At 55.0% G+C, this 17,241-nt stretch overlaps 1 protein-coding gene across 1 annotated transcript; it reads right to left on the bottom strand.

Moving 5' to 3' along the window:
• Positions 1-4,812: 4,812 nt before the first annotated feature.
• Positions 4,813-9,871, bottom strand: LOC129638083 (uroplakin-3b-like protein 1). Its single transcript, XM_055562612.1, has 6 exons — positions 9,790-9,871; positions 7,217-7,369; positions 6,888-7,107; positions 6,277-6,353; positions 5,925-6,045; positions 4,813-5,071 (listed from the first exon to the last, which is right to left on the bottom strand). The coding sequence occupies exons 1-6, from the start codon at positions 9,869-9,871 to the stop codon at positions 4,963-4,965; spliced, it is 762 nt and encodes a 253-aa protein (XP_055418587.1). The 3' UTR covers positions 4,813-4,962.
• Between the last annotated feature and the right edge of the window lie 7,370 nt (positions 9,872-17,241).

Genomic DNA, 17,241 nt, shown 5'->3' with positions numbered 1-17,241 from the left:
GCCTCCAGTTCAGGACGCATGGGGCACTACCGTCCGCCCCCTGTAGCCTATTATTATCAGCCATTTTCCTCTATGGATATATTAAACTGGCAGAGACATGCTCCACCGTACTCGGGGGAGCCACAAGCCACGATTAGGCTAATGGAGACTATTTTTCAAACCCACCGCCCTACATAGGATGACATAATCCAACTACTAGGCTCCCTTTTCAGCACTGAGGACAGACACAGGATCCTAACTGAGGCCAGAAAATGGTTAAGAGAAGTGGCACCTGAGGGTACTGCAAACCCACAGCAGTGGGCAGAACTAGCCACCCCCGATGAGAGGCCCGACTGGGACTGTAACACAGAGGAAGGGAGGGGCCACCTGAGAGATATCGGGTGGCTATTTTACAAGGTCTCAAAACAGGGGCCCGAAAAGCTATGAGTATCGCAAAACCCTCCGAAGTGATTCAAAGGGAAAGCAAATCACCCTCTGAGTTCTGCGAAGGACTGTGCGAGGCCTATAGACTTTATACGCCAATAGACCCAGCCCCCGGAGAAGGTAATGGCACCCCACTCCAGTACTCTTGCCTGGAAAATCCCATGGATGGAGAAACCTGGTGGGCTGCAGTCCGTGAGGTCGCTAAGAGTTGGACGCGACTGAGCGACTTCACTTTCACTTTTCACTTTCATGCATTGGAGAAGGAAATGGCAACCCACTCCAATGTTCTTGCCTGGAGAATCCCAGGGATGGGGGGGCCTGGTGGGCTGCCGTCTCTGGGGTCGCACAGAGTCAGACACAACTGAAGCGACTTAGCAGCAGCAGCAGCAGACCCAGCCAGAGGCTGCTGGGTCTGCAGCCTTTGTGTCTCTAGCCTACCCTGAAAATGTCAGATGGGGGGACACCAAGTGACTCATGAGTTTTTATACATCCCCGAATGCCCAGTAGCTTTGTTAGGAAGAGACTTGCTGTCTAAATTGGGGGCACAAGTGGCCTTTCCCCCCACAAAAGACCCACTGTTCGAGTGGGCTCAACCACCTCTTTACTCTTCCTCTCAGTAACCCCTCAAGATGAATGGAGGTTGCCCGATCTCCGGGAAGGGAAACCAGACGGGCTAAACAGTCAAGCGAGAGAGTTAACTCAACAATTCCCTGAGGTCTGGGTGGAAAACAACCCCCCACCCCCACCCCGCCCAGGCTTGCAAAACAAGTCCCACTGGTAATAGAACTCAGACCCGGTAAAATTATGTCAGCATCCGCCTTGGGCCTGCCAGACCTTGCTAAGCTGTTGACCTTGCTAAGAGTGACCTTGTAGTCACTCTTTACATGACTGAAAAGGGCAAGGTGGCTACGGGAGTGTTGTCCCAGACTATGGGGACATGGGACAGACCAGTGGCTTATCTCTAATCAGCTGGGCAGTGTAGCCCCTGGGTGGCTGGGAGGCCTATGGGCAGTTGCTGCAGTTGCCTTACTGGTCCAGGGGGCAGCCAAACTGACTTTGGGCCAAAATTCATTCGTAAAAGTCCCGCATGAGGTCAACACTCTCCTGCGAGGGGACCCCCATAAATGGCTGTCGACATCCCGGATTACCCAATACCAGGGACTGTCATGTGAGAACCCCCATGTTACTACTGAGCCTTGTCAGGCCCTGAATCCGGCCACTCACCTTCCTGTGGGAGAAGGTGGGCCCTCACACGATTGCAAGGAAATACGCCAGCAGGCCTGACTTGAGAGACCAGCCAATCCCACACCCAGATTGGGTCCTGTACACCAAGGGCACCAGCCTGGTGAGACAAGGACAGTGACTGTCGGGATTTGCAGTCATCAGGGAAGAAACCATCGTTGAGGCTAGCTCTCTGCCATCACACTGGTCCGTTCAATGGGCCAAACTATATGCTCTAATCCAGGCCCTCCAGCTGTCCAAAGGTAAGAAGACAAACATTTACACAGACTCCAGGTATGCTTTTGCCACACTACAGGGCTCTGTATAAGGAGAGAGGCCTTTGATAGTGAATGAAAAAGATATTAAAAATAAGGAAGAAATTAAGACCCTATAAGATGCTGCCTGGAAACTAGAAAGGGTTGCAGTCATACACTGCTGAGGACGTCAAAAAGAGGATAACCTCAGGGCTCGGGGAACAGACTGGCAGATAAGACCGCTAAACCAGCAGCCGAGGGCTTGGGGGTGACGAGTGAAGCCCCTATTAAAGCTCTCATATTGGCGGAGTTACCTGAGCTAACGCTAGACTCTTCAAATACACTGAAGCCCAAAACCAACTAGCCAAAGCAGAAGGGGCCATCAAGACTGAAAAGGGATGGTGGGAATTGCCAAGTGGCAAATTATGGGTACCGGAGGAGCTGACACCGACTCTGGTAAGCCAAGCACACCAAGCGACCCATCTGGGCCATGATAAACTGGAAGAGCTAATTTGAAAATATTTCTCGGTTCCCCACCTCTCTTCCCCATGCAGGACAGAATCTCAGAACTGCACCGCCTGCTCACAGGTCAATGCTGCCTCGGCACAGACAGGAACCTCCGGGGATTCAGCTAAAAGGCTCGCTGCCCTTTGAACACCTGGAAGTGGACTTCCCTGAAATGAAACCTCACCGACACTACCATTACCTGCTGGTCATGGTATGTACGTTCTCGGGATGGGTAGAAGCTTTTCCTACCCCGACTGAAAGAGCATCAAAAGTAGCCTGGTGCCTGCTTAGCGAGATAGTTCCCAGATTTGGATTTCCTACCAGCATTGGATCAGACAATGGCCCGGCTTTCATAGCTGATTTAGTATAACAAGTAAGCAAAACTTTAAACATCAAGTGGAAATTACATACAGCATATAGGCCCCAGAGCTCCGGGATGGTGGAAGGAACCAACCGGACACTTAAAGAGACACTCTCCAAGTGGATCTTAGAGACTGACTGTTCCTGGGTGGGCTTATTTCCAACGGCTCTGCTCAGGCTCAGGATGACCCCACAGTCCCGTGGCTCTTCTCCGTACAAAATTGTGTATGGGAGGCCCCCTCCCATAATAAAACAGGTGTCAACAAATTTGCCTCAGGTAAGGGGAGATGAGATTTCACAGCAGATGGAACAACTGGGTAAGGTAATAAATCAGGTAACTAAGTTTGTACAAGTAAGGGTGCATTTCCCCTTGGGGAACAGATTCACGAATTTGTGCCTGGTGATCAGGTGTGGGTCAAGGACTGGAAACACGACTCCTTGGCCCCACACTGGAAGGGTCCATATACTGTCGTTCTAAGCAGCCCTGCTGCAGTTAAAGTTGCAGGCGTCACTCCCTGGATCCTCCACATGAGGGTGAAGAGAGCATACCACGACACCCAGAGGACACCGAGTGGACTACACAACAGGACCCCACTGATCCCCGTGAAACCAAGATCATCTTAAAGAAGAAACAGAGGTGAACTCTACAATCAACTGCTGCTACAAGGATTTGCCGCTATCATCTTGAGACTATCTTGAGACTAACCCTTTCAGTACAGAGAGGGACCTGAGCTATAATTAAAGTTGGATGTTGTGTATATATTCCTGATTTATCTGGCTATATGTCAGCCACCCTAGATGACATGAAAGGTCAGGTAAAGTTATGTCTGATGATAATCTTCCTTTTTGGACTTTTGTCCTATCTGGGTGAAGGGTGACGGGTGGAAAACTATATTTACCATTGTTATAGTTGCCTTGATAGTTCTGCTTTGTGGACCCTTTATTTTACAATGTATTATGAACTTTGTAATCCAGAGGTTGATGTCGTTCTCCCAGATTGGAGGTCGGAGAGTCAGGGTGCAATATATCCCTATGAATGATGCTCATACTATGAGTTAAGAGCATCAAGAGAGGGGAATGAAGGAGGAAACAGACAGAACAGGCTCCGTCTTGAAAGCAGGACTCCATCTTGGGCCGGACGGTGGACTTTGAGCTCTGTGCCCAGTATCTATGGAAACGACATACCAACAGGAAAACCAGGCCCCCCCGGATGAAAGAGCCCCAGGGCTCATACCTAGACTCTCTGTTACCTAAAAGAATATCCTAATTTATCTGTGTAACCGAATAGAATAAATTCTATCATGCTTATTGGGGTATGACCACAGGCCTATTGATAATTGTCCGCTGTTAACTACCTAGGCTTAAAGCATATGAATCACAGGATAACTTTGATTATATCTTTCTTTTCCTTTGTTCAGACTACTTTCAGGGAATTTGGGGAGGTGGGTTTAGGCACATACACCTAGGGTATATAAGGTTTTCAGAAAAACTGGTCAGGGTCCTTGGCTAAGAGGAGACTCTGCCCTGGGCCCGCTGGTGTAATAAACTGCACTCCACTATCTGCATTGTCCTTCTGAGTGAGTTTGTTTCCCGGGATGCGTGGCTACAACACTGTCCCCCACGGCGCTGAGCGACGTGAGGACAGAGCCCCGCCTGGGTCATCTCGGCCCAGAGTGGAGTGGATGACGACAGACGCTCGGTGTCCTGCATGGGGTTTGGGCCCCCAGTCTGAACCCAGGCATCTCCAAGGAGTTACAGCTTCTCACACACTTCCGCACCCCCACCCAGAGCGAGCACAGGAGTGGGGGTGAAGCCTAGAAGCTCTAAGTCCTCCAGCCAGGAGCAGAGGCCACAGAGAGGAGGCTGGGGGGAGGGACGGCACGTGCCCACAGGGCAGGTGGGCCTCACTGGACCTAACGGGGTCACTGGATTCATCCTCGCTGCCCGGAACCCCTGGGTTTCCCCCCTGTTGCTGTGTCCTCCTGGGAGGGGCTGGGACTGGCACGCAGGGAGACCAACAGATGTTCATGACCCAGCCACTCAGGGAGCTGTTAGGGACATTTATTCCTCAAAGCGGCAGGCCCAAGCTTTGGGCTAAGGATACCCTCCCCTCCCCCTTAGTTAGAAACACTCTCTCCTCGGGCTCTGAAGCAGCAGGGTGGGCCCCCAGCCTGCACCAGGGGCCCCCTGGAGGCCCTCAGGAGCCCCCCATGGCTGAAGGCCTGGACATGTGGTGGGTGTCATATTTTCTCACGAACACCAGCTCCCCTGGGCCGGAGATGGGCGTGCTCCCGCAGGTGTCGTACCTGGGGGGCGTGGAGTGGAGAGGAGAGACGGAGAGGATGGTAAATGAACAGCCCGATTGAAATCTGATGGCCATGGCTTAGAGCCTGGAGCACTGTGTCCCTAAATCTGAGAAAACGCAGCTCCGTCTCCCTCTTCTTTGTCACGACCCTGCCCCCATGGTCTCCCTCCACTTCCCACACCCAGGACGCCTCCACAATAGCATCTGCGTTTCCTCTGATCAAAACCGGCCACTGGCTCTCTCTGGCCTTCAGGATACAGCTCAGCCTTGAATCAAGGCCCAGGCCTTGGTGGCAACTCTTCTGCCCCCAGACCCTCCCCACTTGCTTCCCTCCCCCTCCTCTCCAAATTCTCTTTAGGGATCAGATGTCTCTTTCCTCTAGGAAGCCTTGTGGACACCGCTTTCCCCACCAGGCCCCCGCATCTGAGTTCTAAATGAAGCCTTGAGCACTCAAGTCAAAGCTCAGCGCTTAGAGGAAAAACAATTCACCTCCATCCACCTGGACCGTCTGCTCTGGGCCCCCACGTGCAATTCTAGCTCTTGCCACCAGGGGGCAGATGGTGTCCGCTCAGAAAATGTGGCCCCACCCACCGGCTCCACCCATCAGCGGGTGTCAGGCAGGCGGAGGGACGAGGGAAGCAGGGGTCAATGCGCCACAAGCACACATACTGGCTCTAGAACGCTGGGGATCCCTTGATCAATAACTGTTACCCCTGTTTGGCCTTCAGGGAAAACCTCTCCCGCAGAGCTAGCAATGGGGAGCAGGGTTGGAGGCCTGGATCGAGGGGAAGGGAAGAGGCGGCCCAGGTCAGGGACCCCACCCTCCCAGGGGAGCCTCGACCCTGTCCACGTACCAGGTGAAGATGAGCAGGGCGAGGAGGGCAGCGAGGAGGATGGCCAGCAGGACGGACAGGATGGCAATGATGACCACAGTGCCCGCGGCCTGGGGCCCTGGGGCAGCCTGGAGCACCTCGGCTGAGGGCGCCAGGGGGTGCCACAGGCGGGTAGGGCAGGAAGGGAGGAAAGAGATCCGACCTGAGAAGAGGGACCTGGAACAGCCCCCAGACCAACAGCCTCCCAGCCCAGCCGGGAAAGAATGGGGCGGGGGCACAGCCTGGGAGAGGGGCTCTGACGGACTAGGGGCTGGCCCATTCCTCCCAGCCCACCCCCAGGCCTAGTGTTGGACCGGCACACCTGGCCGCATACCTTGCTGCAGGCGGGTCTCACTGGACCACTCTGTCTCAGCCATGGGTCCCCTGTCACTCATCACCAGGAACTTCACTCTGAACAGGAGATCCAGCATTGGGGGTGCGAGTCCCCGGGACCTGAAACCCTCCCACCCTGGTGCCTGTCAGTCTGTCTCCCTGACTCCCAGGACCTGGGAGGAACAGCCTGGAGCTAAAAGCGCAGCCTTAGAGTCCGCCGGAAGGGGCTCTGATCCCAGTTGTGACTGTCTCCGCTGTGCGGCCTTGGGTGCATGGCCTGCCCTTTCTGGGACCCTCAGTGTTCTCACTTGGGACAGTGAGTGGAGTGGGCTAGGTCCCCCAGCACAGAACATCAGTGAATCAGGTCCTGAGTGAGATGAGTTGGGGCTCACTCTGACTGGATGGGGAGACCCCGCCCATGTGGTCCAGGTGGCCCATGGGGTGGGGGCTCGAGTTGGGGGGGGGCCTCTGCTCAAGAAGACGAGACAATTCACCGCGGCCTCCCTGGTCCCCTCCTGCCATTGGCAGAACTGGAGCCACGCTCCCAGGCACCCGGGCTCAGGTCTGGACACAGGCAGGAGCCGTCCACCCCCGCCCCAGCCCAGAGCTCACCGGTAGGGGCCGGGGCCCGGCAGTGGGCGGTTGCAGCCTCTTGTCCTCGGGGAGCAGCGGGTATCGTTGCCGACGCGCAGGACCCGGAGCTGGTTGCTGGGCGGGCCACCCGGGTAGAGAGCCCGGCTGGCCCTCAGTGTGAGGTAGTAGCTCCTCTGGGGGAAGTCGGCAGGGACCGGGGTGTCCTCCACTTTCTGTGGGGCCGTGAACTTCTGCGTGGCTGAAGGTGGCACCAAGGGTCAGATGGTGGGGGCGGCCACATCCACCTACCCCCTGCTGCCCCCAGGCTCACTTCACAGAGGGAAAAGCAAGGCCCCGGCAGCACCCACCGTTGCTGTGGGCCACCACTAGCCAGATGGCGTCAGAGTTGGAGATGCTGGGGTGGCTGAACTGGCCCCGCGGCTGCTCCAGCGTGAAGGTGGACTGGGTGAGTCTCCCTGCCAGGGTGGCACTCAAGAGCTGGGGCACGTAGCTGATGCGCTCTGGGCCGGGTGGGGGCAGAGAAAAGAGACTCAACACGATGACCTGCTCCTCATAGTCTAGTCTGGAGGCTCACGGTCCAGGAAGCCCCAGTCTGAGGGGGGAGTTAGGGCTTTTCCTGGGGGTTCTAATCAGGCATTAATCAGGAGGGCTTCTTGGCATCCAGCCCCTGGCCCCTGCCTTGGGAGCCTGTTAGGGGTGGGCACCATTGGCGGTCAGGGGGAAGCCTTGCCCCCTGGAGTCACCAGGGTCTCAGTGAAGTACAGGGCAGATGGAGGCTCCAGAGGCCCCTCCCCAAGCTGCATAGTCAGTTCTGAGAGAGGCATCTTAGGTCTTGCTGGGGTGAGACTCAGATTTGGGGAAGCCTAAAGAAGCACAAGCTGGAATCAAGATTGCCGGGAGAAATATCAATAACCTCAGATATGCAGATGACACCACCCTTATGACAGAAAGTGAAGAAGAACTAAAAAGCCTCTTGATGAAAGTGAAAGAGGAGAGTGAAAAAGTTGGCTTAAAACTCAAAATTCAGAAAACGAAGATCATGGCACCTGGTCCCATCACTTCATGGGAAATAGATGGGGAAACAGTGGAAACAGTGTCAGACTTTATTTTTGGGGGCTCCAAAATCTCTGCAGATGGTGACTGCAGCCATGAAATTAAAAGACGCTTACTCCTTGGAAGGAAAGTTATGACCAACCTAGACAGCATATTCAAAAGCAGAGACATTACTTTGCCAAGAAAGGCCTGTCTAGTCAAGGCTATGATTTTTCCAGTAGTCATGTATGGTTGTGAGAGTTGGACTGTGAAGAAAGCTGAGTGCCGAAGAATTGATGCTTTTGAACTGTGGTGTTGGAGAAGATTCTTGAGAGTCCGTTGGACTGCAAGGAGATTCAGCCAGTCCATTCTAAAGGAGATCAGCCCTGGGATTTCTTTGGAAGGAATGATGCTAAAGCTGAAACTCCAGTACTTTGGCCACCTGATGCGAAGAGTTGACTCATTGGAAAAGAGTCTGATGCTGGGAGGGATTGGGGGCAGGAGGAGAAGGGGACAACAGAGGATGAGATGGCTGGATGGCATCACTGACTCAATGGATGTGAGTCTGAGTGAACTCCGGGAGTTGGTGATGGACAGGGAGGCCTGGCGTGCTGCAATTCATGGGGTCGCAAAGAGTCGGACACGACTGAGCAACTGAACTGAACTGAGCCCAAGCCTGAACCCTAGGCTGGACTCTGGCAGAGCCCAGTGACCTTGAGCTCTGACACTCTCCGGGCCTCAGTTTACCCACCTCTCGAGTCTCCCCAGCTCCACCCACGTGGTCCAGGTTGGTTGGTTTGATGGGAGGCGTGAATGGCTTGGTGGGGGGGGGGGGTGGTGACACAGGAAGACCCCAGGCCCAGACGTGGGGACGGGTCCTGGCTCAGAGCACGGGGTGACCTCTCCTCACCTAGAGCTCTGCACCTCCCGCCCCCCTCAAGACTCCCTCCCCTTTGGGAACCTGTCCCCTTCTCAGCCTCCCACAGCCCTGTCCAGCCTTCAGGCTCTGCTCAGAGAGCTCAGAACCCCTAATTCCTCTCCGGGCCCCCTGAGGTCAGAGCTCCCCCTCCCTCCAGCCCCAAATGCTGGAGAGCTGCAGAAAGATGAGATGGGCTAGGGAAGTTTCCAGAACCCTCTTCCTCTTTTGGTTCAGTTCGGTTCAATATGATTCATTTCTATTAAATTCAGCTAAGCCCCAAAGGTTCAGGGCTAGAACCTTGCCCTCTCAGAGCTCCCGGCTCTAACACTGAGGCCCAGGGCACCCTGCATACAGCAGGTACTTAATGTTCGTGCTTAACAGAGGGGAAAGGTGCAGAGCAGCAGCAATGGGGGTTGGGGGCTGTGTCTCTAGGTTCTTCCAGTTGAAGAGCCTGACAGTGAACTATGCCTGTCGCTCCCTTACAGAGCTTCCTTTTGGAGCGTCATCCTTAAAGACTTCTTTAATTTTTTTTAATTAAAAAAAAATGTTGGGGGGCCACGCTTGCAGGATCTTAGTTCCCCACCCACCCCCTGCAGTGGAGACACAGTCTTAACCATTGGACGGGCAGGGAAGTCCCCTGAAGTCCTCTTTAAACCTCTCCTGGGGACATGGAGGAAGGGAAGGAGGGAAGCCACTTGGTGATAACTGGGTTCAGGAGATGGGATGAGAAGCCCAGAGAGGGATGAAGCGCTCCTTGCTCCCCTGTCTTGGGGGGCGGGGGCACAGCTGTCTGCCTCGTGCCCTCTTCTGGTGGGCTGTCTCCCCTGACCCACCTGGGACCCTGCGCCAGACTCAGGACTCAGACTCAGGAGGCAGCTGGGGGAGGTGGGCTCTGTCTTCCGGAAGCCTGAAGCGTGGTGGGCACCACCCCCTCCTCACCCCACCCACCCTGCCCTGACCCTCACTCACCCAGGCTCATCCCCATCTGGAGGCAGGCCAGCAGCAACAACAGTGCCATCAGCAGCGGAGACTGTCCCCTGCCAAGCCCCATGGCCAGAACAAGCGTCCAACCGTCTGTCTGTCCAAGGGACTGTCCGCAGCATCCAGAGCCCCAGAGGCTCCGCTCCCTGTGCTGGGATGGGGCAGCTGCTTCTGGCACCTCCTGCTGCCCCTCCCAGGCGCCCCCTTCTCCCAGACAACTGGTCGGACAGGTTTAGGGGCTGAATCTGTTGGCCCCAAGGATTTGGCATCGCCAGGGAGGGGTCTGAACAGAATAATTAGCTGTGCTGCCAGACCAGCCCGGGCACCCCACCCCCACTCCAGGAGGGCCTGGCCAGGGAGGGGCCCCGGGAGGGGGTGGCAGCCCTGGGGTCCAGGCAGCCCCAGTGGCAGTTCTGCCAGGCCCTGTGGAATCTCCTCATCCAAACAGTTCTCCAACCTGGCACCCAGGGCTCCCCATGGGCACCCTGTGCGGAAGGGAGTAATCCTCATTTCCTGGATGAGGCACAGAAAGTGGAAAGGGGGGCTTGTCTAAGATCACCCAGCCAGCTGGGGCAGACCCCAGAATTGGAGGATCACCCCCAAGGCAAGCCTGGGGGCATTCAGGGCACTCCCTGCTGCCTGGCCCTGGGAGGGGGCTCCCCACGGCCCCCCTGTGCGGAAGGCAGTAATCTTCATTTCCTGGATGAGGTACAGAAAGAGGAAGGGGGCTTGTCTAAGCTTGCTGGGGCAGACCCCAGAACTGGAAGATCTCCCCCGCAAGGCAAGCCTAGGGTGACGCCCTGCTGCCCTCCTGCAGCCTCGCACCGGGAGGGGCTCCCCCACATCACCGTCCCTCCTCTCCTTATCCAGGTGACCTCCTCTCTCCTTCCTCCATCTCTGGCCACTGCCAGAGCAGGACAATCCCCGCTCCAGACAAAAGGTTCTCGGCTGGGGCCCAGGGCTGGTGGGTGGAGCATGTACCAACCACCTCTCACCTGGACTGGAGTAGCACCCCCTCATGGGGTTCTCTGCTCCAAGCACAGGGACCCCACTCTGCCTAGCTCCACACCTGACCAGAGCCACCCTCTTAAAACTCAAACTCCTTTGGGGGACACTTGAATTTTAAAAAAACAATTAATTATATTCCTTAGTCATTATAATGCATTTGATTTATATCTCTATATAATCAAATATATAATCTAGTTGATTGCCAGCCCACCTGAACTATCTTTCTTTCCCAAAATACTTAAAACGTGCAAATTGTTTATTGCAGTGAACTTGAAAAAAGGAAAATATTCCTACTGACACTGTTATTACCTAGTAGACTTTTTTCGACCAACTGTTTACTTGGACTTGCTAGCGAATGGTCGCAGACTTTGCAGGATATGAACATTACTGCATTTCACCAGTGACTGACTCAGCCTCAAGGGAGTGTTAGTTGCTCAGTCGTGTCTGACTCTTTGCGACTCCATGGACCGTAGCCCACCAGGTGCCTCTGTCCATGGGATTCTCCAGGCAAGAATACTGGAGTGGGTTGCCATTTCCTCCTCCAGGGACTCTTCCCGGCCCAGGGATCGAACCTGGGTCTCCTGCATTAGCAGGCAGATTCTTTACCATCTCAACCACCAGCCCCCAGGGAACTGGGGGCCAAAACCAGAGGGGAAAACTCAGGGAACAGGATTTCCCAGGTGGTCCAGTGGCTAGGACTCTGTGCTCCCAACTCAGGGGCCTGGGTTCTATCTCTGGTCAGGGAGCCAGGTCCCATGTGCAGCAACTAAAGATCTCGAATGCTACAAGTAAGACCTGGCACAGCCAAATAAATGAATAAATATATTTTTTTAAGTATTTAAAGGGGGAGGGGAGGCAGACAAGGTTGGGGTAGTCCAGGTGTTAATGGGGAGCCTCAACCAAAAGGTGCTGAGACACCCTCTCCCAAGGCCTCTCGCCTCTGTGTCTTGGCTCAGGCCAGGCTCTCCCTGGGGGGCCCTCATTGCCTTGCATACCCAGCGAGCTCTTGTCCTTTGGCCCTACCTATCCCAGGGTCTGGTGTCACCAAAAACGCCCGATTGGCCTTGGTGCCTCCTCTTAATGCACTCCACAGCAGCCGACATGCACCTCCATCTCATTATACACTTGTTGCAATAAAATGTATTGTTTCATCAAGTGCATCTCTGGCCACACCTGGCCCTCCTCCCGCTGGAAGCTCCTGGAGGCAGGAATCCCCCTCCTTTCCCCACAGGATGGCCGGGCGGAGGGGGTGGGCTCCCGGGTCTGGCACGGGGTGCGGGGGAGGCCTCCACAAAGCAGCCACTTCTGCGTGCTGCCGGTTACACGGATGGGCTTCAGATGCAGGTCATCCTGTGCTTGACGTTTAGCCACGGGACACGGAGGTCATGCTTAGACTTTGAAGCAGAGGTGTGGGCCTCTCAGAGGACATGACCAGTGCTGCTGGGCCTGGAGGCAGAAGAGAGGGGAACACGAGCCGGCAAGTCCCGGGCAGACCCAACCCCGGAAAAGCTTCTTTATCTCGCCAGCCTGTTATTACAGAAATGGTCACACCTGGGAAAGTTGGAAGTCTATAGAACAAAGAATGCCCTTATATACAGTCCCCACCCAGATTCAACAATTGTTAACATTTTGCTATACTTGCTCTCAAGCCTCTCCCGTGTGTGTGTGTGTGTGTGTGTGTATACACACTATGGGCGAGTATAGTATATATGTGTGTATAGTATACACACATATGCTTCCCCGGTGGCTCAGTGGTAAAGAATCCGCCTGCAATGCAGGAGGTGCAGGAGATTCGGGTTTGATCCCTGAGCTGGGAAGATCCCCTGGAGGAGGAACTGGCAACCCACTCCAGCATTCTTGCCTGGAGAATCCCCGTAGATAGAGGATTGTATCTGTAGCCTGCCGGGCTACAGTCCCTGGGGTCACAAAAGTGTCGGACACGACTAAATCGACTAAGCACAGTATATACATATGTGTGTGTATATATATATATATATACACACACTAAGTTACTCTCTATACATCAATATATACCTGCTACTGCTGCTAAGTCACTTTAGTCGTGTCTGACTCTGTGCGACCCCAGAGATGGCAGCCCACCAGGCTCCCCCGTCCCTGGGATTTTCCAGGCAAGAACACTGGAGTGGGTTGCCATTTCCTTCTCCAAAGCATGAAAGTGAAAAGTGAAAGTGAAGTCGCTCAGTCGTGTCCGACTCTTAGCGACCCCATGGACTGGAGCATACCAGGTTCCTCCGCCCATGGGATTTTCCAGGCAAGAGTACTGGAGTGGGGTGCCATACCCACATGTATATAAAACATATATATGTATACTTACAAAAAGTATGTATAAATATATATGTATACTGTATATATTACACTTACATATATTTTAATATAACGTACAGTAATAAAAGTATATAGATTTACTTTTTTCCTCTTTTTTTACTCTTCTGAAAGGCAGCTGAAAGCGGCCATCAAAACATGGGAGGAGCCGGCTTTAACCTTTCGAAAGTACATTCTTGCCCATCGACTCATCTCAGATCCCAAAAGCAGGCAGGCAGGCCTGACTATTAATCTCATCATACAGATGAGAACACCAGGCCCCCCAGGGAGAGGAGCTTTCTTGGCCCTGTGGACGGTCAGTGGTGGGGTTGGAAACCGGCCCCCTTTTCATCTATGTTTAACCCAGGGGCCGTAGGAGCAAAGGACCATGCATCTCTGTCTGTGGGCCCCTCATTACTGCTCTGCACAAGGTCTTGCTTTTTTTTTTCTAATCTCTTCCGGCCCTTCTCTATCCTATTTCTGCGCTCCCCAAGGCATCGACTCTCCTCAGTTTGGTGTGTGTCTTTGCATCAGTTACCTATGGCTGCAGTGATGTGTATTAAGGTCTTTGTTTGTGGTCCCCAGCACGCAGCTCATAAAGGAACATCCTTCGTTCCCTGAAATAGCCCCGGAGTGATAAAGGTGAAATGGGTGTTTTGTTTTGTTTTCTATAACAAGCCCCTTTCAACCACACCTGAGTTTATGTTGCTATGATTTTGGAAAGCCCCTAGATAATCACAGGATGGGGGCTGGTTGCCAAGGGAACCAGCCACATGATTAAGAATTTGCAGCTTCATCCCCCGACCTCTGGAGAGGGGAGAGGGGCTGGAGGTTAGATTAATCATCAACTGCCGATGGTTTAATCAATCATGCCTATGTAATGAAACCTAAAAAAAAAAAAAAAAATCGCAAATATTGAAAAAAAAACTAAAATATTGAAAAATCAGCTCTATTTCTACTGATCTGAAAGGCTATTTTCAAAAAATTTTCTCTGTTTAGCTGTGTCGGGTCTTCATTGACTCATGCGGAATCTTCCATTGCATCCCAGAGACTCTCTAGCTGTGGCTCGTGGGCTCAGTAGCTGAGACACACGGGCCTTAGTTGCAGCGTGTGGGCTTAGCTGCTCCACAGCATGTGGGACTTTAGTTTTCCAACCAGGGATCAAACCCACGGCTCCTGCATTGCAAGGCAGATTCTTCACCCCTGGCCCACCAGGGAAGTCCCTGAAACGTTCTATTTTTAATCACAAGCCACAGGCGGGGGCAACCCTCGGTGCCCTTTTCACTTGATCCAGGTCAAGTTCCCATATGTCCCCAGGGCGATCCTCCCCATGGCCCACCCCGGGGCGCCAGCCGGCTCCATCTCTCCCCCCAGGCCCAATGCTCCCTCCCAGACCCACAGGGCCAGAGGAGTCCCCCTGGTCCTGCATTCAAACTGGGGCTTCTGCAGGTGAGCCAGTGTGAAGGGGCCAGAATGCCTGGGGGAGCCAGGGAGGGCTGCAGGGGCAGGTGGGAAACACCGAGCCCTGGGGAATAGTCTATTCCCAGGGACCTACCTGGCCCTGTACCTGGGGTCACTCACGGGACAGGGTGGGGCCTGACCCGAGCCCACTCTCAGTCCATTCCCCACCCCCTGCCCCGAGGGCTCTCCCACTGCCCTAGGCGCCTAGATTCAGGGCTCGGACAAGGCACAGGGACTGGAGGGTGAAGCTGAGCCTGACGCTTCCATGCAGCAACACCTCCACTGGGGAGCGGAGGAAGCGGGGTTGAGGACTCGGAGGGAGAGGCCAAGATGATTAATGGGGCATTCCTGTCTGTCCCTCAGCGGGGAGAGGTCGAAGTCAGGGAGAAGAATGGTTGTCAAGGGCAACGCATTCTTCCTGGGAATAACTCCAGCCTGCGTCACCCCACAGGCAGTGGGGTTTCGGGGAGGTGGGGACTGGAGTGTCTGTGCTGAAGGAGCTTAGAGATGGTCACTCATCTGATGGGGGAGGGGAGACTGAGGCCAGCAGAAGGGGGCAGGGCTGCCTGCGGGGCAGAGAAGGAGGAATCAAGGGTGACCCCTGGGCTGCTGTCCCTAGAGGTCCAGGCTGGGAGCAGTGGTGGTCGGTGGGGAGGGGGCCAGGACACGGCTGCAGTGGGCCCTGGGGAGGAGAGGAGGCAGGGAAAGCTGGGCCAAGGGGCCAGCGTGAGACCGGCCCTTCCTGCCTCCAAGCCTCTGCACACACTGTTCGGGCAGCTCTCACCATGGTGCCCTGCACTGCATACTCTGCCCCATCCCTGCTCATGTCCCCAACACTGTGAGGGTGGGTGAATCAGTCTGCTCCACTCGCCAGGGCAGAACGCCCCAGACCAGACGGCTTAACAGCAGACCTTTACATTCTCCTGGTTCTGGAGGCTGGAAGGCCAAGATCACGCGGGCAGGAGTGGTGTCTTCTGGACCTGTCTCCTTGGATCGTCCCCTTCCTGCCTCTTCACCTGGTCTGTCCCCTTCAGCACCCCGGTGTCTCTGTGTCCTATCTCTTCTTATAAGGGCACCAGTCTGATGGGGTCACATCCTCACCCTCAAGGACTTAATTACCTCTTAACTTCATTATCTCTTTAAAGACCCTCTCTCCAAATACGGCCACACTCTGCAAGGCCCCTGGAGGCCCAGCGGTGAGGACTGGGCACTTTCACTGCAGGGGGCACAGGTTCCATGCCGGTCGAGGGAACTAACTAAACAGTTACGCGCTGAGGCTTCAACATAGGAATTTGGAGGAACACGGTTCCGTCTGTAGCGGTCCGCTCCCCGGTCCCCTCCATGAGTGGGACTGGATCTGACCCTCCCTCTGCGAGGCCTGCAGGGTTTCTGGGCTGGGTCCCTTGACCTGTTGTCCTGCCCAGAAGCTGCCCCTCCCCCTTCTGAGGGGACAGGTTGGGGTAGGTGGGGTGGCCAGGCTGCAGAGTGAGCAGCCGGGTGTGGCTCTGTCCATCTGCTCCTGTTTCAGGTCGGCCCCTCCCGAGAAGGTGGTGCCCGCCCCACCCTCTGCCAGGGGCCTGGCAGCTCCCCAGGCTGCTGTGGGCAGGACGGGAGGGGCCCCAGGGAACCCAGGAGGCAGCGGGCTGGGGGGGCCAGGAGCTGGACTGGCCCTCCCTGCCTTCTAACTTCCTCCTAAGGACAGCAGGGAGGGGCAGCGCTCTGAAGAAAGTGCTTGAGTCGCCATCCTGCGGAGGCACCAAAGAACTGCCCCTCAGGCTGGGACACCGGCCCTGGGGCCCTTCCTAGGAGGCAGAGAGTCACAAAACCCAACAAGGCTCTGAGGAACTCCAACATGAAGGAAATTCTTTCCGTGAGCACAAAGCCAAACAGGAACGGGCTTCCCCAGTGGCTCAGTAGTAAAGAATCCACCTGCAATGCAGGAGCTGCTGGAGACTCGGGTTCGATCCCTGGGTTGGGAAGATCCCCTGGAGGAGGGCATGGTAACCGACTCCAGCATTCCTGCCTGGAGAATCCCCATGGACAGAGGAGCCTGGCGGGCTACAGTCCATGGGGTCACAAAGAGTCAGAAGTGAAGCGACTTAGCACACACACACCACAAAGCCATCAGGAGCTCCTTGTGTTCCCCCAGCGCCTGGGGCCTGGCCACCTTCCCGGGCATGATAGATGGTTGCTATTCTGACTGCCTCCTGCAACGCGCTTCTTATGTCCGGGACACGGCTTTCCTACTGCTATGTGCCCCCACCAGCCAGCACTACCCAAATTATGTCTCTGCTCGGACTGGGTCCCCTCACCCCCACCCAGGACCCCCCGACCATGGTGGGGGGTGCGGAGCCTGTATCTGCACCTCCCCCTGCATCACCCAGAGGGTGGAACGTACCAGGCTCCTAGGGCACCCACATCAGCCCATTCTGGCCAGTGTGAAGGGGTTTTTTATAAAACAGTCAGGCAACAAATATGTATTAAACTCCTACTGGGAGCTGGGCACTGTGCTAGCTCTAGGGGGCGCTCTGGTGAGCAAAGCACATGTGGTCCCTGCCCCGCTGGAGTTGAGAGTTTAGCAGAGGAGATGCAAAAGCTCGTCGTTTTAAATGTCTGATTACAACAAGGAAACAAAAGGTGCTGAGGAGG

This window comes from Bubalus kerabau, chromosome 23, assembly GCF_029407905.1.
Source record: "Bubalus kerabau isolate K-KA32 ecotype Philippines breed swamp buffalo chromosome 23, PCC_UOA_SB_1v2, whole genome shotgun sequence".
Lineage (NCBI taxonomy): Eukaryota > Metazoa > Chordata > Mammalia > Artiodactyla > Bovidae > Bubalus > Bubalus kerabau.
Note: the sequence above shows the minus strand (reverse complement) of the source record. Positions and strands in the feature narration are given on the sequence as shown.

Coding starts and splice junctions, on each gene's coding strand:
- LOC129638083 (XM_055562612.1), bottom strand. CDS start 9,871: ATGGGGCTTGGCAGGGGACAGTCTCCGCTGCTGATGGCACTGTTGTTG. Junction 6,046..6,276: donor TGAGACCCGCCTGCAGCAAG/GTATGCGGCCAG, acceptor TGGCGCCCTCAG/CCGAGGTGCTCCAGGCTGCC. Junction 5,072..5,924: donor GCCCTGCTCATCTTCACCTG/GTACGTGGACAG, acceptor CACGCCCCCCAG/GTACGACACCTGCGGGAGCA.